The sequence below is a fragment of the Corvus kubaryi genome, unplaced genomic scaffold (assembly GCF_017639235.1).
Source record: "Corvus kubaryi isolate FWS band 111438036 unplaced genomic scaffold, C.kubaryi_AGA036_p1.0 37220, whole genome shotgun sequence".
Taxonomy (NCBI): domain Eukaryota; kingdom Metazoa; phylum Chordata; class Aves; order Passeriformes; family Corvidae; genus Corvus; species Corvus kubaryi.
The window spans coordinates 1,452,223-1,473,988 of NW_024581063.1; the positions used below are offsets into that span (position 1 = coordinate 1,452,223).

Below are 21,766 nucleotides of genomic sequence, written 5' to 3' on the forward strand. Positions count from 1 at the left end.
TCGGCCGGGCCCGGGGGGCGGCTCGGGCCGAGGGGCCCGCTCGGTATGAGCCCAGGCCCGGCCGCTGCCCGCGCCCCGTTTGTCTTAATGTTCATCGTTTCTAGGCAGCGAGAGAGCCGGGGGCAGGTTGCTGTAGTACTTGTGCTGCGTTTTGTAGCCTCCTGGCTCTTCTCGCCAAGCTCTTAACAAAAAAACTCCTTTATTCTACAATATTATACAGTACTGCTTTGTTTGTATATAACTCAAAAAAAGTTAAAGTTTCCGGGCCATGAGGAATCCCCGGAAAAGGAGAGAGCTGTGATGCTTGCTTTACTCTGTCCTCACGTGTGTGGTGGCTTCTAACACCCATCCAGCGGTTTCCATCCTCTAGGGGTCGTATTTGTGTGGGAAGATGAAGTGGAAGGCTATGGGGGACTGTCAGCTAAAATAGTTACTGCTTTTGAATTCATTTATCTCTCCTTACTGCTCTAATCTCCGTGAATGGTAACAACAATAGCTCTGAACTTGTGCCATATATACATATATATATATATATATGTAATTTTATTTTTTTCCTAGCCAGTTCTAATAAAACTTCTATTTACTCCCTGAAGTGACTTGTGGCTGGTAGCTCACCAACTCTGTGGATTACTTCCAAAACGTTTAAAAACAAGTAACTAGAGTAAGTCTGCTGTCACTAAGCCTGAATTCACAGTGGAAAAGTTCATTTCTCTTGTGCTCAAAAATGTGTCAGAAAGGGGCAGTGGTCCCAGCAAGAGCCTGAAAGTGGATGAGATCAAGTGAAATTGTGTTGTCATGTCTTTTTCTCTCTCCTTCTCTCTGTTTCATGGTGAAAACACTGTTGTAGGTGTTGAGTCTGTGTTGATCTATGCTGAATTTTGAGGCAAAAGTTGCAAAAGTAACTGCCAGGAAGGACTATGCTGGGAACACGGAGAATGGGGCAAGAAAGAAAAACTTGGTGGGAATAGGAGGGAGAAGAGTGAGGTTTCCCTGCATAGTAGCATAGTAGCACTTAGTCTGGTCTCACTGCTGAGGCTGCATTGGTGGTTGGGCGTGTTTATTCTCTTGACTGTGCTTGCAAGTCCTGTAGAAAGTGAAGCTGAGAGGGGGATTCATTTGAAAAGTAGTCAGTTTTGGGAAAAAGGAATTATGCCACAATCTGGTACCTTCACAACGGCAGAGCTCAATGAGAATCCCCTCCTTTAGCAGCTGAGGGGAACTTGGGAAGTTTGCTGAAGCCCAAATAGAGTGTGTGGGTAAAGTGTCCAGGAGTCCCTGGACTCACCATGAACAGGTTTCCCTTTCTCAGGAGATGCTCTTGGTTAAGAATTCCCTGCCGAGAAGGTTGTTGTGGTGAAGAGAACAGCCTCACATGTGACTGTGAAATGACTCTGAATATGCACAGGGGCAAGGGAAGACACCTGTCTTTTTTTCTGAACAAAATGGGAGAGGTGCAGCACTTTGATTTTTTGAAGTGTGAAGCAGTGTGCTATTCTGGTACCACATTAAGAGGAAACATCCCAAAAGAGCAGAGATTTTGAACAAAAGATGCTGTTAAATTTTGCTTTCTCCTCTCCTCTGTTGGTGCTCCAGCTGTTACAGGCTGCTCAAACTGTGAAGAAATGTTGCAGTGGTTTTTGTTCCCATCTGTAATGTGGAGCAGCTTTTTTTTTCTCTCATGTATGCTCTTTGAGTGGTACTTTCTGGACAAATGAGGCTTTTTTTCTTGGACTGGGCTACTGCTATGAGCTAATTTTAGCTAGTAGTAGGCTGGCTCAGGTTTGAAACAGGCCAATAGCCACTTGTTTTTTAATCAACATTAAATTTCTCAAGATGAAAGCCAGAAGCCCTAAGGCAGAGTTGGTATGCCCTTAACTGTTGCCTCCTACCAGCCTGCTTCAGGCACCTTAGAGAGGCTGACTTTGCAGGAGTTATCTTGAGAGCTTAATTTGGTGCTCATTCTGTATCTTTAGCAGAGCATCTCCTGGTCTGAGTCAGATTTCAGTCCTACTGTGTCGAGCCAGGCTTTTCTCTCCCTAGTATCCCTTTAAAATTGATGTGTTGGAGATGCTATGATGATTTTTTGTCTTTTTTTATATATACCTTTTATATACCCTTTTATATAGCTTTTGTGCATCCCCAGTGCTTTTAGCATGCATATTTGTAATTCCTGAAGTCTGATAACTTAGCTTAGACCCAATATTCTGTTAAGCCAGGAGACCAAACATCCTGGAGGCCTTGCAGTTGGAGGCCAGAAAGCCCTATGCTATCCTGAGAAACCAAGGTCTTCCCTAGAACATCCTGTAAACTAAGATAGGCCCATCCATGGGGGGATTCCTCAGGATGGGGGCTTCATTCGAGCCTCTCACTGGAAAATGATGGATATGCTAATTTGCAAGGCCTATAAATTGTATATGTGATCTATCGTGTGTGCATTTCAGCACATTCCATCTGGATGAAGTGGTGCACCTTGAGGATCCTTAAATAAATACTGAGGTAAAAACCCCTTTTTCCCTTAACCATGTCTGGCTCTTAAAATTAAGACCAGGGAAAGGCAACATTGGTATCCTGGAGTGCTCTGGGACAAGCCCTTGGAACCAAAGGCGAAGTGTAGTGAAGATCAGGGAAAGATGGGGGTGCTTTTGGCAAATATTTTCAACATTAGTTTGGCTTTCAGTGGCCAGTTTGGCCTGTTGCTGCCTTATTTTCCATGGCTAAAATACGTTCTCAGTGCAAGTTAATGCACTGGAACTGCTGAAGCAGGAAGATTGTGCCCATCAAGCTACAGTTTTGCTGCAGATATGGTCAAACATTAAATGCTAATCTTGGATTTGCCCTCTTTGCAAGCTGTTGCTCAGTAATGGTGCTGAAGAGGCAGTTGGGCCTCCTCTTTCTTTTCACTTTCATCCTTGACCAAATTCCGATGGACAGCACTTCTATACCTTGTCAGAAGACTTGGTCTTCCCAGCTGTGTCAGGTTTTTTGTTTTCTGTAAGCCTGTGTTAAATTGGAGCCCTAACTCACTTTGAATAAAGCTTCTCTTTTTAGTTTCTGCCAGCCCAGGTGACTTTGCTGTCACTCAGCATTCACTGACATGAGCTAATTCCGTTGTGAATAAAATTACCATTGAAAAGCTAACGCTCAGAAAATGGTTTAGGCAGAATGTAAGCTCAGCAGGGGCTTATCACAACTTTAGTCCTGTGTTTTCATTTCTGTGAGTATAAGAAGTGCTGGTAAGATCTTGTTAATATGAAGGACATGTTTTGTCCAGTCTTCCTTGTAAGGATCACAGAATCAGAGAATGGTTTGGGTTGGAAGGACCTTAAAGCTCATCTCATTCCACTCCCTACCATGGGCAGGGACACCTTCCACTATCCCAGATTGCTCCAAGCCACATCCAGTCTGGCTTTGGATATTTCAAGGGATGGGGCAACCACAGCTTCTCTGGGCAGTCTGTTCCAGGGCCTCACAGCCCTCAGAGAGAAGAATTTCTTCCCAGTACCTGATCTAAACTTATCATCCTTCAACTTGAAAAAGAATCACTTCTCTTTCACTGAGCTTTCTAGTTCTGGGCACAGTCCAAGTCCATCCTTCAGGAGTTCGGTAAGTGTTAACAGGGTGTCTGGGGGTGTCCTCTGGGCTGGATCTGTTCTGCAGGAGCATTTGGTTTGCCTTGCCTTGCCTCCTTTCCCTTTAGGAGCTGCTGTAGAGAAGGGGAACTTAAGCGCTACCTGCTGTTGGCTCTGCAATCTCGTTGGAAGATGCTCCTTCCATTTAAGAAGAGGATGGTGCAGCTTCCATGCAGGACCAGGCATTTGGCGAGGGAAAATGCCTCTTCTGCATTGCTGGGACTTGTGTGTGTGGTTACAGCCCAAGCTCTGTGCTTGTATCAAGAACAGTGATTGTCCTGCGCAGGCTTCTCAAGCTGCTTCACGGCTTTCGGCTCAGCCCCTGCACTCCCTCCCCTGTCAGAAGGCAGACAAGTGGCTGAAGGAATCCAGGTCTCACCAAAGATCACCCAGGCCTGTTCTGCACCAGTTGTATCAGTAATGAGATCCTGGCTTAGGCTTCCCAGTACATCATGGTGCAGGGAGGCTTTTTAAAACAGCTGAGTAAGGCTGACTCAGCAGTTCTGGTCAGCACTATTGGTAGTGAGGGGTGCCCGTAGTTATTTCAGCTTTTGTGCTGATGAAGCATCAGAGGGAGTCTGAAATGAGTGACTTTGTGTTTTCCCAGAGAACACAGCCATGGCGTTCTGTGTTGGCTGGTAACTGAATCCATGACAGCTGCCTGCAAATTGCTGTGTGTGGTTTTTAGAGCATCCATCTGGCATATTTAGCTGGATGCAACTTAATGCGAGCTATGTTCAAAATGGTCCCTCAGCATTTGATTTGGGAGGGAAAGTGCTGGTTTGAAAGAGAAAGAAATTCCCAGGTATCCTTTTGTGTGTGTGAGGGGGAGGGTTCTGTTAAGGACAGTGGTGTTGAGATTGGCCTAGACTAAACGTGTATAATTAAGTGTCCCATTTTCTCACATACTATTTCTGTGCTTTCTGTTTCCATCAGCCAACCCTCAAGTCCCTGCTGGTTCCCACGCAGTTTTCTACCCCTCCATACACATGCATATGTCAATGCCCTGCTCTTTTTTTTAGGCTGATGAATAGTCTTTGATGCTTCTCTCACTCTTTGAACTCCAACCTCTTTTTTCACATTCCCCACTTCCCCAGAAAGTGTCTTCACATAAAATTACTTCCCGAAGTTTTACCCCAGCTGATTTCTCTTCTGAATGTGTTGTTAACCTGAGCTTGCTTTTCAAAACCTGTCTCCTTTGTAGGCCTGTCACTTGATGTGTGGCTTTTAAGGCAGCAAGGAACTGACACAGGAAGAAAGGAGTTGTGCATAGCAGGGGTCAGAATGCTCTCCTGCCCAGGGAAACTGTCACAAACTCCAGTACCTGTTGGAAAAGCCACGGAGCCCATCACCAGCCATGGGCTCTGTCAAAGGTTCCCAGGGTGAGTTTTTATGGTCTGTGTGGAAAAATATGCTGTGGAGAATCACAAGTCCTTTTCTGCCCCAGCATTTTTAACTACTTTCTTCCTGTGTAAATACTTAGGTACAGTCAAGGTCTCAGAATTGTAAGTGTTGCTGTTCAGTTGTTTCCTAAATACTCCTCCGTGTATTACACAGCTTGTTGCCAATTTGTCCTTCATGTGTGTTCTTGCCATCTTTGCGGTTTTTGTGTCCTTCCCTGTTCATCCCTTTTTCTCATTTCTTGTTTCTTTCCCCTTGTGCTGTCTGTCTTTAGCTGTGACCAGCCTTTTGCAGTGGTGACTCTTGGGTGCTGCTGGCTGGCCACACTAGCTGCTTTGCATTCCTCTTCCACTCAGCCTTGAGCTATCTCAGGGTTCGACTTGATGTGGGATTTGTAGTGTAGACTTCTGTATTAAGGAGATAAGGATAATGCTGACAAGGAGAATGCTGTGTAAAGCTCTGGTATTGCAGAGGGAATCCCCATGGAGATACTAAGGATTTATCGTAAATTTATTTAATCTGGGGTTTATACATCATACACTGAATTTTCCTGTGGGTTATACAGGCTATTATGCTTTAATTGTAAATTAAATGTCTCCATGGGATCTGAGTGGTGGCAATGTGTGCCTTGCACCTGAAAATAGCTTTAATTGTAAATTAAATGTCTCCATGGGATCTGAGTGGTGGCAATGTGTGCCTTGCACCTGAAAATATTCCCAGACACTTCGTGGTCTGCATGTCTTCTCTGAAAAACTGTAGAATGACCTATTGGTGACTTAAATAGGACTAATCAAAGGACTAATAGAGTCCTGATCATGGTTTTCTTACTTTGTTGCTCATACTCAGGTTTTTTCCAGTACTCCATCAATACCATTCCAATGAGTGGATTTCCTGCACTCACTGAGGAGCAATTGGGTTGCCTTCAGGATTTTATCCTGCAACTCTCGCTCCCTCCAGCTTTTCCTACCATAAACAATAGAATTTAGGCCTTCTGAATTAGAGGCCTTTATTCATGTTTTGTGAAGTGATGGACATGGTAAATACATGGGACAAGTTCTATGCACAAAGAATTCCTGATGCGAAGTTGTTGCTGTTCCTCTCCCTTCCCCCTCAGGCTCACATTCTAAAATGAGTGATTTTTCTGTATTGTAGGCAACTGACTAGCTTCAATTTATAGACCTCTGTCATCTTCTGGTACAGAAATTATAATTATGTCAGTTATTTTAGAACCGATAAAAAATTTTCTCACCTGTAATGTACTTTTTTGGATGGCTGAAATTGCCTTGGTTAAAAGTTCCTGTACCTTTCCTCTCCCAGAAAGTAGTAATAAATTTTGATCCTCTCAAAATACAGGTGAAGGAGTCTTTTCTACTTCAGGAGAAACAGCAGACTAACCGCTTTTATTTCTTCTTCCTTATCCCAGTAATAACTTGCAAAAAGTCTAGGCTGAAATGTCACCTGCTGTGGCTCTAGTCCCAAAAGAATAGGTGGCCATGGGGGTTTCTCTCCCGTCACACTTTCCCCACGGGAGCTTTGCAGGTTTACCTGAGGCTCTGAGCTTTTCTCACTGCTGACATTCAGCTAAATGCTGCACTGGGATAATTTTTTCAGTATGTCTTTTCTGGCTGATTATCAAGCTTTTTTCCTCCTCTTTTTCATGCTCTGCAAGGCAAGAAAGGAAAGGGATTTAGAGGAATACTGTAAATGCCAGGCTTGTCATGTGTGGTTTTGTGGCAAAGTAATAAGATATGAGTTTGAATGATAACTCAATGATAATTAATTATTTCCCCCCACCCTACCAAAGAAACACTCAAAAAATCTTATGATTATAGATTCAATAGAGCTCTCCATGAAAAATGAGGGACCTTTTCCCCATCTTCTCTTTCTGTAATCTTATGTACAAGAGAAAGAGAGAAAATGAGATAGCCCAAGTGTGGTGGTGAAAACTAGTAAAATGAGGAGCGACCAGGGACACGTGAGAATTTGTAGGGAAAAGGCTGGTGTGCTTCATGTTGATCAGTGATGGGAGAGAAGCTCTTGTGGCTCTGCTGAGCAGTCTTGAAGGGAACTATTTATCAAAAGAGCAGGAGAGGTGAATGATTTGGGCTCTTGAGTGATGTTTTGGTTCTGGAAAGAGCCCAGGTTAGGTATTAACTGTTGAAGATGTGGCAGCAGCTTTGAAGACCTAAGAATTGTGTTGTAGAAGAGAACAACTTGTGGAGTTGATGGCAATATGCACTGCAGGAGATATCTTGAGAGTGTTGCAGCCCTGGTATCCCTGACTGTGCTACAAGTAAATGTACCAACAGACATTTATGTATTTATTTATTTACCAGTGAGAGAAAAATCTGTAGTCCTTGTTACTGCTCAGAGGCAGGAAAGGATCCCTTGAGGAAAGCAGTAGGTTGAGTAGAGAGGGGACTGAAAGAGAAGAGCTTTAAATTTCTACATCTCAAAGCATATTTGGGGTTGGGGTTCCTTTCTTGCCTCCTGCTTGACATAAGGCAGTGCTTCTTTCTCCCTCTGGTACTTAAGACTGCTTGTGTGCACATACCATTCTTCCCAAACTGTGCCTGGCTCTCGAGGAGATAAACAGCTCCTGCTTCTGGGGTCATCTTTGGGGAGGCACATATTTGATTAGTCTCTCTCTTGGCTTGTCTCTTGCTTCCATAGCTATTTGGGCTGCAGTTATTCTCTGGCAGCCAGACATATTCAAGATAAGGACCTGTTACTGGTCTCACAGGGGAACGACTTCTCTTCCTGAGCCAAGCAGAAGAAAAACTTGGGTGATGAACTGACCAAAACCCCCACACCCTGCCTCCCTCTGCTGTTCATGGGAAGGAGGGAGGGGTTGGGGGAAGAAAAGATGTTTTTAAGGACTTATTTTACCTCTCATTATCCTTCTCTGATTTTCTTAGTAATAAACTCACTTTGTACCTCTAAGATGAGCCCATTTTGCCCTTGGGAGTGTTTTCTCCCAGTCCTTAACTCATGAACCCTTTGTTAAATTTTCTTTCCTCTGCCCAGCTGTAACAAGGGAGGGTGAGTGAATGGCTTTTGGGGGTGCCTGGCATTTGGCCAGTGTCAAACCACGGCAGTCACCAAGGAAAATATCAGTGAAATCCTTTTTGTTCGTCTGTACTACTTGAATTACAGAGAGTTTATGGTCCTTGAGCTGCTTTTGTGCTTTGTGGTAATTGTATCTTTTATCTCTGATAGTGTAACTGAGGGAAGCACAAACTGTATACCTGTCCCAGCACACTTCAGGAGCTGTCCTTGTCTGGTCTGCACAGACTGCTTCCAAAAATACACTGGGTATTTATGCAGTTTCACTGGTTTGTTTTACTGTGATTTCAAGGCTAGGGGGATGGACAGCACATGCTTTGAGTGCAGCTTCTCTTCAGTCAAATGATTCTTTCTCCCCAAGTTGTTTTCAGAACATTGAGGGCCTGAGTCCAGTGGTGCTTAAGGGTACCGGTGTGGGTGTATACATACCTGGGTTGAGGACCTGCCCTCTCAGCGGACAGATGCTTGTGAGAAGGGGGAGGACATTCACCTGGGGACATGTCTGGGATTGCTAAAAGCATCATGGTGAATAATGCTTTTATTTTTGCCACTTTTTCTCTCAAATACTGTGAGATCACGTATTGCCTTTGCGCAGTGTGTTTGTTTTCATGGACAGCACTTGCTTTAGTGAAGCTGCTTAAAGTGCCTGAGCTACTACACAGCTGCCAAGGCTGGTTGGCTGGCATGGGATGGTGACTGCTGGCACGTCGTTGCCGTGCTTGACAAGAAGAGAGTTTTCCAAGAGCACCTGACTTGGCTGGGATAAGTGAATGGATTTTTGTGCCACCCAAATTTTAACAGATGAATAGTGGCCACCTGCTCTTACTTGGAAGTTCTCAGATTGTCTTTGTGGTGCAGCAGGGTGTTAACTGGTGGTATTGATGTGAGTCCTGTTCCCAGACAGCTGCTCCAAGGAGACAGGATGGTCTGATAAGTAACAGTCCTCTGTCCGTAGCACAGATGATCTAAGATAAAAGATTTCCAAACCATGTCCATGGAGACTCTAGAGTGTAGAGCAGCTGTTGGTATTGTGGAAGTTGCTCTGATAATGGTTGCCAAAATGTCACTCTTCATTTTAATTGCATGCATGTAACTACAGCCCACTGTATTCCTGTTTTGTTTTCTCCTTGCTATTATTCATTTTTATGGTGCTTCCTGGAGGTTGGCGTCTTTAGTAAAAGCTGTGCATCACTTTCTTTTTATTCTCTTTCCTAAAGTGAGTCCTACTTCTCACTTGAGGGAGTGGCAGGAAAAGTCAGTGTCCCTCATCCCCTCCTGACATTTGTGTCAGCAGTACCGAGTCTGTCACTCTCTGCTCTGACAGGATCCTGTTGCCCCTTGCCTCCCTCAGCTTCTGCCATTGTACCCACTGCTGCTCCCTGCTCCTGCTCTGCCTCTCAGAGCCCATCAGTTGTGCCCCCAGGAGGGGAACTCTCACCTCCGGAACTCAGTAAGAACACTGGAAGTCCTGTGTAGAAAAACACCAGAAGATGTCTTGAAAACACCAGAAAATTATAAGAAATCCAAATCTGCTCATTGAGTGACAGAAGTGATATGGAGAGAAGTGTTTGTGATCTGATGATGTGGCAGCAGCCTCAGATGCTGGTGGACACTGGCACATCCTTTCACTTATCCCAGCTCAAGGTGTTGGAAGCTCTTGGTGTTCCAGCAGTGCTGTTTGCTATGCTGCTGTTCCTGTGCGGAGTGAGTGGAACAAAGTGGCTGGTTACTTTGTAGATTAAACCTCATGAAAATTAAAAATGCTTCCACTGCAACTTTGGGTTTTGCAGCACCAATACCTGTTGGGCTGAATTCACCAATTTGCTTTCTGCACTGGATGCTGAAGATGTTTGTGAGATCTAATGGAGTTTTGCCTCCTGCATGGTTCCTGAGGAACGCTTGTGGCTATCTGCTGTGCAGTGATGCTTGGGTTGGGATGTGAAAATTAATGGATATATTTATTTATTCAGGGAGAAATAAAACCAGCTCTGCTGTCAGTGGGACACAGATTCTGGCCGAAAGAAGCAGCCGGGAAGGATCTGCCCAGAGGATGCCCCGACAGCCGAGTGTGAGCCGTATGCAGAAGGCAGGAACCTCTGGGAAGAACACTGGGGGAGGCAACAGTACCTAAATCAGATCTTGGAACAGATGGGTTTTGGTGCTTGACAATGTATATAAACTGTGCTTGTTAAAGCTGCTTGTGTTGTATGTATTAACCCGCAAACATAATTTGTAATACAGGAAACAGAGCTGTTGGTTTTTATTTCCAAAAATTCCTTTGGCCACGCAGACTGCTAGGAGGTGCTCTTGCATTTGGCTTGCCCTGTTTCCCCATGTGCCTGTTTACAGCGTTCTGGCACCTATATCTGAAACCGGATTGATCTCTCCCAAAACATAATCCCATGTTCAGTCCTCCCAGTGGTGCTTGATGTGATTATTCATTTACAAAGCATTACAGCCCCCTTTGCCTCAGGAGCCTGGTCAAATGAGGAGATTGTTCCAGATAAGGGAGGGAACAGCTCCATCACTTAGGGCAAGAGACATACAAGTACCTAAAATGGTTAAGTGGGTTTCTTAGAGCTCAAGTGTTACCATGCATGGTTCCAGAGGGTCTCCAGGCAGTAGGGTGCCTCCTAATGGCTCTAGGAGCTCAGGGGCTGTTAATGAATTCCATGTCCCTGATTAGGAGAAAGTGCCTCCATTCTGTGGGATTTAGATGGTGATTCCTCAAGAATCTCAAGATCTACCTCTCATAGGCCTGCTTCAACAGGTGCTAAAATGAGATTTGCAGGGTCTGGATTTCTCCTACTCTGATCAGGTAACAAAGTGCAGCTGCTTCCCTCAGTAAAAGGTGGTGGAGTTCAGAGGCCTGAGGGGGGGTAGCCAGGCACAAGTTGTGGGGCTGGGCATCGGGAGAGCACACTTTGGCCTCTGTAGAGATCTGTATCTGGAGATACAGTCCCATGGGATCAAGCCCTGGAGGTAAGTGGCACCCAAGGAAGAAGGTTGATATTCTAGAATATCAGTGCTCAAGAGTGAGTCCTGCCTGACAACCCAGAGCTGCATCCCATGCCTGAGGTCCAGCTACAACCCTGACATCCCTTCTTAAAGCCACATCCCTGGCCCCTGTCACCCCTCACCCCATGTCCAACCCCTCTCATAACCTCAGCCTTGTTCCCTCCAGGCTCTGCAGAGCTGGAGATGCTGCTGGGGGCTGCAGTGAGCTGGGACTTGGCTGTGGTGCAGCACCTTGGGGTGGGGGCTGTTCCCTGTGGCACCTCAGGTCAGTGGCCTGGGGGCTGTAGGTCCCCAAAGGTTGCCAGGGACACTCTGGAAGGGACAGGGCAGGATGTGGGATGTTTTTGAGGGGTGTTGAGGTCAGCCAGGGCTGCAGGGAGCCCTCCTTCCCCCATGAGACAGCAGTAGGTTTTGTGATTAAAACCTCACCTCCTTGAATGAAGAGGAGCAGGGGGAGCTGGAGTAGCCCTGGGAGCCTCCCTTGTGCTAGGGGTTCCCTGTCCCAGCTGCTCCCAGGGCTCAGAGGTAGCTCCCATCCAGAAGGGTGAATGGGGCCACTATGCAGGTCACATCTGGTCCCTTGCTAGCAGCAAGTATGTTGTGCTATAGGATGGAAAGGAAGAGCATTTTGGGATTGTGACTTATGGGATGTTCAGGGGAGGAACCAAAAGTGGGGAGAAGGAGGGATCAAAGTGGTTTGGGGGAGCCATAAATGTGGGAAAATAGAGGGATAAGGATATGACAGCCTGTGTGGCTTCTAATGCCCATCTACCAGTCTGGGATTACAGATGCAGTCTGTGCCTCCTGGGGATACACACTGAGCCTTGCTGGTGGCTGATGCGGGGGACATGGATGTCTGTCACTCTTAGGGTGCTTAATCAGGTGCATGGGCAGGACACTGACTGGTGCACTTTCTGTGCAGCTGTTTGGGTGATGTTGGCTGTATTGTTGCCAAAGAGGCTTGTAAAATCCACAGATAATTTGATGAGATTTGTTTTATAAAGCAGATAAGCAAATCAAACTAATTAAAGCTCTGTCAATATTTGCATAGAGATGTGTGATGTCAAGTGGAATTTGTACTACCTGAGTAACTTCAGAATTCTCAAGATTTTAGAAGGGTAACACAGAATGTGTAAACACTCACCTAATAATTGAGGGCTCTCAACCTCACAGAGTGGCCTTGGGCAGCATCCTGGCTCAAGGCAGGAGATCCCAACAGTCCTTCTCTAGGGACAACTGGCTCCACTGCCCTGCCTGCCCACCAAGGCCCCAGCTGAGTTTGATGTGTTGTCAGATGGCCACAACATCCTTGCCATCTGACCTCCACAGCACCAGCAGATGCAATGGTTAGTACTGCACTCCTGAATCCAGCCATGGCTCGGCTGAGATCAGTCGCGGGTCTGGAGGGCTGCTGGAGCTGGTGCACCTGCCATGAGCACCCAGTGAAATTTATCCTTAAATAGGAATGAACACCTGCAAAAGGAGGAGTAGGGAAAACAGGGGGAGAGCCTAGCAGCTCTCCCAGTGGACCATCCAGCCAGGGCTGAGTAGTGCAGGCAGGATCCCTATTTTCCAACAGACTATTTCCCTGTACCATCATTGCCAAAAAAGGGAGGGCCGGACGGGAAAAAAAAAATAGAAATTCACGAAAAGCTAGTGTGGCCCGTACGGGGATCGAACCCGCGACCTTGGCGTTATTAGCACCACGCTCTAACCGACTGAGCTAACCGGCCATAGTGGCAGCCGCCCCGCGCCGCCATCCCCTGCCCCGCCGCCGGCTCCACCGCCCCAGAAAAGGGAACAAAAATGCAGCTAGCAGAGGATGGTTTCGATCCATCGACCTCTGGGTTATGGGCCCAGCACGCTCCCGCTGCGCCACTCTGCTCTCGCCGGTGGCGAGTTTCTTCATGCACGGTCTCATGTCCGCTTCCGCTCTGTCCCCGGGCACGCGGCGGCGGCGGCATCGCAACCCGGGAGGCACCGACAGCCCGTGCGGGGTGACAGGAACGCTCCCCTGGCCCCAAAACGGGGGCAACGAATGAATGCACTGGTGCGTGGCTGCCCCACTTGCTGTTACAGCTTTGACCCTGGCCCGGGAGCCACAGGCTAAGTGCCCACTGCGCTGCTGAAAGCAGAACAGAGACAAAGCCCATCTGGTATCTTCTGCTTTCTGGCTTGCCTGGTAGGAGATGCCATTCACCTGTCGTGTACATCATATTTTGGGAAAACGGGCAGGTGTCCTGTGGGGAACATATAAGAAGGCTGGTGGGTGGGTGGATTTTTGCACAAGTTTCTCACAAATTCGGGAGCATGGTTTCCCAAACTGCTGTCAGTGGGAGGTATAGATATTGTGGAAAACCCCCTGGATGAGAACATAAAGCCTGGGACTGGGGCTACTCAGCACATCACACACCTTGTATCTGCCTTGGACAGCACCACTGTGTTCACAGCAGCCTCGTGGCAGCGGGACTCAGGCGCAAAACAAGGACACGCTGTCAGCACTGCGATGTGACTCCTCATTTTGAGGAGAAGTTGAGGATGTCGCCCACGTGCTTACCCAGCACGGAGCCAGTTTTACCCTGAGGGTCTGCTGGCAGTGACTTCGTCCCTTTTCAGTCCCACAGCCTCTTTCTGACAGGCACAAGGAAGTGGGGTGGACCCCTGGGGGGTTTGTGTTTTGCCATGTTGGCGTTCATTTTTGGATAAACCTTTTCCTTTTCTTGGTCCTGGGATGACCGTCCCCAAAAGCTGCTGACTCTATTGAGGTGTTCCTGCCTTGTAACAACAGTATCTTGCCCCCAGGGTACTGAGGTGTGTACCAGGGCCATGCTCAGAGAAAGGGATCTCTCACCTCTGAGATATTTCTGGGTCCAAGAACTGCACTGCTGCAGATGCTAAAGAAGGTGGAGAAGCCATCTTCATATAAAAGTCATATATACTACTTTTTGGCCTTGAAGACTGTCAAGAAGTGGAGTAGGTCATGCAGGAAGGTTTTGTGGCCTCTGTCCTTGGAAATCTCCAAGACCAAGCTGTATGAAGCCTGGAATAATGTGGTCTCACCCCAACAGCTGACCCTGCTTTGAGGATGAGGTGAACCAGAGATCTCCTGGGGTGCTCCCCCTCCTCTCAGGGTTGTTCTGTCTCATGAGCTGTGTCTGTATGCTCTGCTCACCTGTGGCATCCAGGAGACTGTGCCTGCTCCTACAGCCCTTGCCCATTATATTTTCCCTCAGTGTTGAAGGGCTTGAAAAAAAAGAAAGAGCCCAGGCAGCACAAGGATGAGAGACAAGGGAACAAGGATGAAGAAAACAGGTACATACTCCCATTTCCAGCCCAGATGTCCCTCATCCCCTGCAGTGTCTTCCCAATGGTAGTGGGTGGCTTTTTCCCATGGCACAGCTTGATGGCCTAGGGAAATCCTCCTTCGCAAGGAGGATTTCAGGTTTTGGAGTGTTCTACACCCACACTGAACAAAGTGTTTTGTGCCAAGTAAGGAAATATGGTGGCAAGTCAATGATTCACCATACGTAACTGCAGACATCTATAATTGTTGTGGACATACCCAGTGCCTTTTAAAATATTCTAGAATATCCAAAATATCTGCTTCATATTGGCAAATAAAATAGAGACCACAGGAGACTGCTTCTTCTGCAATGTTACTGGATACCAGTTAAGATGTTCCTGAGTGTCTTGAACAGCACTGAAGGCCCTTCACTGCCCAGTGGTTTGAGTCCTAAATTTCTACATCTGAACTTGTCATAGCCATCTGCCCTATAATCAAAGGAAAGGAACAGACACTTCCAAGGTGTAATTCACCACAGCCTCAAAAGTCAAAAATGTGGAGGGAAGTCACAATGTAGAAATGCCTTTCTCCACTGACTGAGAATGTTGGGAAACCAGGTGACTGACACACACGGAGAGTTTGTGTTGCAGATGTCTACGTGTTAATGGAAATCCATTAAAGCAAAAAAAGCAATAAATACAGACATTCTGGGCCTGGTTAATTTGGTGTCTTATAGATAAGTGCTGTGGGACAGATAGATGCGTATTCATGAGTTAAAAACCCTATTTAGTTGCCTAAACTCAGTCAAGGCATGAGAAAGATTTTCCTGTCTCATCTAGCTTTGTGTGGCAAGCAGTATCTATTCCTTCTTATTTTTACTAATCCTCTCTCCAGTCATTCCCTCCTCTAGACCCTAGGGACATTCCCCATTAGCCATTTTTTGCTCTTCTAATTGCTTTTAAAAGCTTTATTTCTTTACTGTGATCACCACCCTTGTTCTTCGCTGCCTCTGCTGCTTGTTGCACTGCTTGGACACTTCAGTGATGTGGGAAGCTTTGTTAACCACTATTTCTTTAATTTTTTAAACCACATTAACTATTAGAACACACATAACAATCACAATTCCACAATCTACAGACTTCTAAACACCGTTTCCTATTTCCTATTTCCTGTTTATTATCAAGGACAATGAAAATACACATTCAAAATAAACTAATTTCAGTCTGGTAAAGATGGTCCTCTCCATTCATCTCCCCTCCTCTCACCAAACAGCAACAGGGTGGGCATTCCTCTTTGGAAGTTGTTGCAATGTTGTTGTGGGAATTTTTATTTTATTTTAGGGTTTTAATTGTCAGCCCAAATATGGATAGCATTTAATTAATTTTAGACTGGATGTCTCCATTGCATGTCCTGTATAAACTAGAAGTTCTTTAGTGTATTGCACCAAGTGCTTCTGGATCATGGTTTATAATAACCAAATCCAAACCCCCAAAATACTCTTGGATGTAGACATCTACACCTCAGATGTGAACAACTAGAAGTAACCTGAACATAATATTAATAAAAAATAGTCTATTTGCTAGAAATTGTATTTCAAGTTATTCTGAACTGTTTCAGCTGAAGTGATGAAAAAGCAAGCAAGCAGGCCAGCAAGAAGATATCATATCCAATAATATGTATATAATCACATTCATGGGTTTAACTGGCTTACCTTACAGTGCTCACTGCATATTCATTTTCTCTCTTAAGACCATCCCCCAATGATAGCAATATTATTTACCTATTTTGTTCCCCTGCTTATTTATTTTTATGAGCTATATATTTCCAAGCTTTATTCAAATTAACTACATTCAATGGCCATGTTTGTGCCTGTAACTCATTAAGGATTATTACCCCTTTTTTTTTCTGACAGCCAACAGCCCTCCCAAAGCCAGCAATTTCCTCATATGTTTTCACAGAGCTTCTTTTATTTCCTTGTTTCTCAGACTGTGGATGAGGGCTGACCCAAGGGAGTGAGAATGGTGTAAAATTGGAGAAGACTTTGTTTGGCTCTATTTGTGTATTGTGATGAGGGAGTACATAGACAGCTAATATTTGTTGCTGCGACCCAGCCCACTGAGGGGCTGGGGCTGCATAATGCCAATCAATCCCAGCCCATCCCCTGGATCGAGTTCCCCAAGAGGCAGACTCAGAGGGTGGGTCGATGGGCGGCTCAGAAGCCTAAGCCGCACCCCCTGGGCGGTGCCTGGGTACAAGCCGCCTCCCCCGCTTTGGGAAAATTCTCGGTTACTCGGTTGTTCACTGGTTCTCCGTTATAACTCCCGCCTCTCGGTTTACCCCCAGTGGTTCTTGTTAAATTGTATCCTCCCCCTGGCTTGTAACTCATTGGTTGTTTTCCCCTTTTGCCACGGTTTTCAAATTCCCTATAAAACTGAGGACGAGCCTCAGGGGAGGATCCCATTGCATTCCATCGCTTCCGAGCTTGTTCGGGTTGTGAAACTTCTAACAATAAACCTGTTAGGAGTCAGACCCGAACAGCCTCTCTCTTCCTTTGTCTCCGAGCTAACGTGAGCCGATACCATCGGTTACTGCCATGCTCCCTCTGCAAAGAAGCCAGCTAGCCAGCTCAGCCAGCAGCTCTTTTCCTGATGCCGAAGTCGCTTCAGCGACACACAGAAGAACGCAGCTGGACTCTCTCTGACTGGGGGCTCACCAGAGCTCGTGCCTCGAGCACAAGTACTGCGTTAGGTGTGCACATCCCTGCCATTCCAGCCTGCTGCTCCGAGGATCCTGCTGCAGTCCATTTCACCATCCAGAGGGGAACCAGGACCGGCTGCCCCTGGGGGTTTGTACAGGAAGCCTCTTCTCCATCTCTCCTGCCGGCTCTCCCGCCATCACCGCGTGAGGGAGAGAGGCGGCCGAGCTGGCGCCACAGCGCCCCCTGCAGGCGCGGGGAATCCCCGCACCCGCCCTGCCCGGCCGGGAGCCACCAGCGCCCCTGCCGGCCGCGAGCGGAACTGCACCGAGGGGAAAGGGCCTGCGGCCGGGAGAGGCCGGCCCTGGGCTCTGCTGCTGCTCGTTGGTGCTGCCGGTGTTGGTGTTTGTTTGTCTTGTTACCCACACACATACTAGTAAAGAACTGCTATTCCTTTTCCCATAGCTTTGCCTGAAAGCCCCTTAATTTCAAAGTTATAATAATTCAGAGGGAAGGGGGTCATATTCTCCATTCCAAGGGAGGTTCCTGCCTTCCTTGGCAGACACCTGTCTTTCAAACCAAGGTAGTCTTCTTACTGTGCTGCTTTGCTCCCATATGCTTTCCCAGTAGGCTTAAGGGACAGGGGGCCCTGAAGGCAGACCTTATCAGCAGAACGCAAGGCAAAAAAGTAACTGCATACCCCATCTTTCCCCAGCCTTTTTGGTGCCCTGGGTTGTGAGGCCCAGTATCCCTCAGACTTGCATTTTTCTTAGACTTCCTTTTTCTGTCAGTGTTCTTCTAGAAACTCTCCTTGCCCTTCCCATTCCTTACCAGCCAACTCCAGCTGAGCATTGGCTTTCCTAACTCCTTCTCTGCATGGTCTATATTCTTTCTAGTGCTCCTGTCCCCATTTTCACCTTTAGTGCACTTCCTTTTTTTTTGAGCTGCACGAGTCAGGAGTCACTCCAGGGGCTCCTGGTAGCCTTTCTGAAGCAAAACAGCCACCCACACAAAATAAACAAAAAGTAGAAAATAACTCTCACTATTGCCCATAGTAACACCTATAATTACCTCAAAGCAGGCATGAATCAAAGAACAGCTGACAGGCAAAGTTTGTTTGCCTAAAAGGCTAAAGGGTATATACAAAATCAGGGAATCGTCAAGCCAGGTATTACTCTAAAAATCAGGTGGTGTAAATGCGGAAAAGCTGCTCTTGCAGGAAGCATAAGCCACTTGAACCACTGGTAGAATGGCAGCAGCTGAGAAAATGACAGCAAGAACAAAACTATATCTGGTTGCTCTGGGGCTGAAAACAGCACAGCATCATTATAACTTGTGTGATTTTCCCTTTAAGGTTGTGAAGTGATGTGGGAGTGCAGCCTGCTCCTCCGCTGCTCTGGCCCAGGAAACTTCACAGTGGGGGGAACAGAGGAGCCACTGTCCTGTCTGAAGGTTCAACCAGCAGCAAAGCTGAGCACATATCCCAGAGATACAGAGATACACATAGATACATACAGAGATACACACACAGATACACACAGATACACACACAGAGATGCACACAGATACACACACCCATACACAGATTGTAGTGAGTTGAACCTGAGTTGATGGACAGGCTTTTAGACTAATGACGCTTCTCACAATTTACATATTTAAACAGCACGGAAAGGCAGGAATTGCCTTTTTTCCCAGCTCGCCTGCTGGAAGGTAGAGGGGGCCTCGGAGCCTCTGGGCTCCGCTGGGCTGGGCGAGGGCCCCTACCCCCCTCCCCTCTTCCCAACACCACGGCACAGACCCTGGGCCGCTGTGGGGGGAACTATCCCAGAGCCGCAGGCAGCTAAAACCAGCCATGGACTGCCACACAGCTAACCCCATCCAGCGCGGCTTCTGGGGACAGGCGGGTCCCTCTCCCCTCCACACACAGAGCCGGCAGAGCCAACAGGAGCTGGCGTAGCCTATTGTCTGCAGCCAGCACACTTCGTGCTGAACTGAAGAAGACACCATGCAGCCAGCAGCACAAAGGGAGTGAGGCTTTCTCCACCATAAAGCCTGAACAAGGACACTCTTCAACGTGGCGGTTTCAGAGTCACAGAGAAAGTGAGTCATGTGAGACAAAGCTGAAAATGGTGAAGTGAGAAAAGAGGGCGGTGCTGCATTTCTCACGCGCAGTTTAAAAAAATCTTCTTGCATGCCATGGTAAGAAACTGTAATATCACAAACTGTTTGTCTCTTTAATCCGTTTGAAGTACATGGGGGGATGAAAAATTCATGTGTGGCCTGTGAAAATTGTGAAGAGTGCCTATGCTAGGCTATATAGAAGCATTGAAAGGCTTTTTAGAGACTTGTGGCAAAGAAAACCTTTGTGTTCAGGCCAAAACAACTCATCCTTAAAAAGATTAATAACCCCATGTGATAGCCTATGTTTGGCAGTGTGAAGGAACTGTGAGATTTTTATGGAAGAGATGTTTTACACCACAGCAGATTGTTTCTTTCTGGTGGGTCTGCTGTTGGTGGAAGTTTGGGAACCATGTGCAGCTGAAGAAAACCCTTTTTCCCCTTAAGCATATGAAAGAAACTTATCAAGAACTGCAACACTGACTAAAATCCCATGTTCTGTTACCCTTTGTGTGAGTTGGGTAAAAGGAGGAAAGTGCTGGAAAGGGGGAGGGGGGTTGCTTTAATTTCTTGTTATTTCTCTTTACTTTTAATTCTATTAGCAATAAAACTCTTTCATTGAACTGCAACTGTTTAAGTTTTGTGCCCACTTTGCTTTCTTCTAATTCCTATCTCACAGAAGGAAAATAAGTAAGTAATAGATATTTTGAACCAAACCACTACACTTAATTAGTGTTTCTGCCCGGTTTCCAAACTAAACCCACTACGCAGATACACACACAGATACACACAGATACATACACATACACACACATACTCAAACACAGACACACAGATACACACAGAGATACACGCACAGATACATGCACATAGGTACACACACAGATACACAGATACACAGATACACAGATACACATACAAAGGTAGACATACACACACAGATACATGCATTTACACACTCAGAGAACACTGACACAGTCAGTCATAGATGGCCACTGACATCTGTGGCATCTGTGACACTGTGAGGCCTCCAACAGTGCCTCACAGGAAACATATGAACAGTCAGACAAGTCCCCTTCCTCTTCCTCCGCCGGTAGAGGCAGAAGTTCAGCAAGGAAAGCAGACACAACACCCTCTGAGTTCACAAACTTGCGCGCATTTGCAGATCCCTCAAGAACCAACATGGTCCTTCTGCCCACCTGGCATCCCTGCCCAGGTCCCAAACTCCCTCACCAGCTCCATGGATCCCCTGCTGTGCTCAGTGCTCACTAGCCAGCACACACACACTTGCACTCGTCCCACAGACACTGCACATTCCCAACTCCCCTTGGGCATATTGGACTTGACCATCCACCAGGCGTCCTGTCAGCATACCTGAATCTGAACCCAAGACCCCTCTGTGTCCAGCCTGAAGTTTGCTGGTGAATACACACTCACACTCCATGCGTACAGACATTCAGCCTCTGGTGTGGTCATGGTGTGACCCTCACTGGCTTCAGACTTGCAAGTCCCCTCCCCCAGCTGGTCTTTGGGTCTCATCCCATTCCCACCAACTGTTGTAGTAGGTGACACTGTGACCCCACTCACTCCAGCAGCTGACACTACGGGCTGTAGGGTCCATACCCTCTATCTTTCTCCAGTAGCTGATACCAGTTTTCACCCACAGGCACACAGGTCCTACCAGTAGCTGAGCTGTGGATACAAAATCCTGCTAGCAAGAATTTCTCTTGCTTCCTTTCAGTCCCGTGAGATATTTTTCTCTCTCATGGAAGATATTAGTATAGTTCTATAAATTATGAACACCTGCGACCTTGCAAAGCTTTGTTTATAGTACAGTAGAAAAATATTTTGACAATGGATGTTTTAGGATTTTAGCCAATCACCCCAGGGGGTGGCTGATCCTTTGACCAATTAGACTATGAAGAAAAAAGTCTATAAAGGAGTTTGTAAAACAGTTAAATAAATCAATCTTGCTGCACAATTTCTGCCTGCTGGATCTCTCTTATCCTCCCTACCACTGCGGGATACCATGATATTTGGTGAACTCTGACGTGTCCTGCACACTGCGAGCCAAGCTGTATTTATTTAGAGGTATGCTGCTGTTCCCCCTCCATGGACCGGGATGTCCAATGGGACTGAAAAAATGGCGAACAGTGGCTTAAAAACCGATGCTGTATTAACGGTCTGGAGAGGTGTTTTCAGTTTAATGGACACCTCCATTTCTGAGAACTCACTCTGTGAGTTATTAGACTGGGCTGCCCTACATGGCATCTCCCCGAACAGACACACCACCCTGGATTTTGGGCTGTGGCAAGAACTCTGCTCTGCACTCTGGTGCAAGTTCCCGTCTGGGGATCCGCCAGTGCTAGAATTACTACATACACATGTGGTGGGGTTTATTTAATCTGGTGGTAGACTTTAACTGTGGCAGCAGAGCTGGCTCGCTTGTCTCGGTGGCGTGTGACGGAGAGATATCTGAAGGAGACCCCACTGACCTGGCTCTAGGAGCGTGTGGTGGCAGATCTGAAAAATCCCCCTGGCTCCACGGGCAGAGAA

General features: G+C 46.7%; 1 protein-coding gene and 2 non-coding genes across 6 annotated transcripts in view; 1 reads left to right on the forward strand and 2 right to left on the reverse strand.

Moving 5' to 3' along the window:
- The window catches only part of LOC121662031 (mitotic-spindle organizing protein 2B-like), a 13,050-nt gene extending 884 nt beyond the window's left edge, over nt 1–12,166 (forward strand). The window contains exons 3-5 of one of the 4 annotated variants that reach the window (XM_042022816.1): nt 4,834–5,011; nt 8,458–8,621; nt 10,067–10,293. In XM_042022816.1, the coding sequence (XP_041878750.1) occupies nt 4,834–5,011; nt 8,458–8,611 (332 nt within the window). In that variant the 3' untranslated portion in view covers nt 8,612–8,621; nt 10,067–10,293. Of the gene's footprint in view, nt 1–4,833; nt 5,012–8,457; nt 8,622–10,066 lie in introns of those variants that run through there. The other 3 variants (XM_042022817.1, XM_042022819.1, XM_042022818.1) reach the window with 3 other exon arrangements.
- Nucleotides 12,167–12,773: 607 nt separating this feature from the next.
- On the reverse strand, nt 12,774–12,847 carry TRNAI-AAU. Its single transcript has one exon. It is a non-coding gene; the product is annotated as a tRNA-Ile (tRNA).
- An 80-nt stretch (nt 12,848–12,927) lies between these two features.
- On the reverse strand, nt 12,928–12,999 carry TRNAM-CAU. The gene has a single exon. It is a non-coding gene; the product is annotated as a tRNA-Met (tRNA).
- Between the last annotated feature and the right edge of the window lie 8,767 nt (nt 13,000–21,766).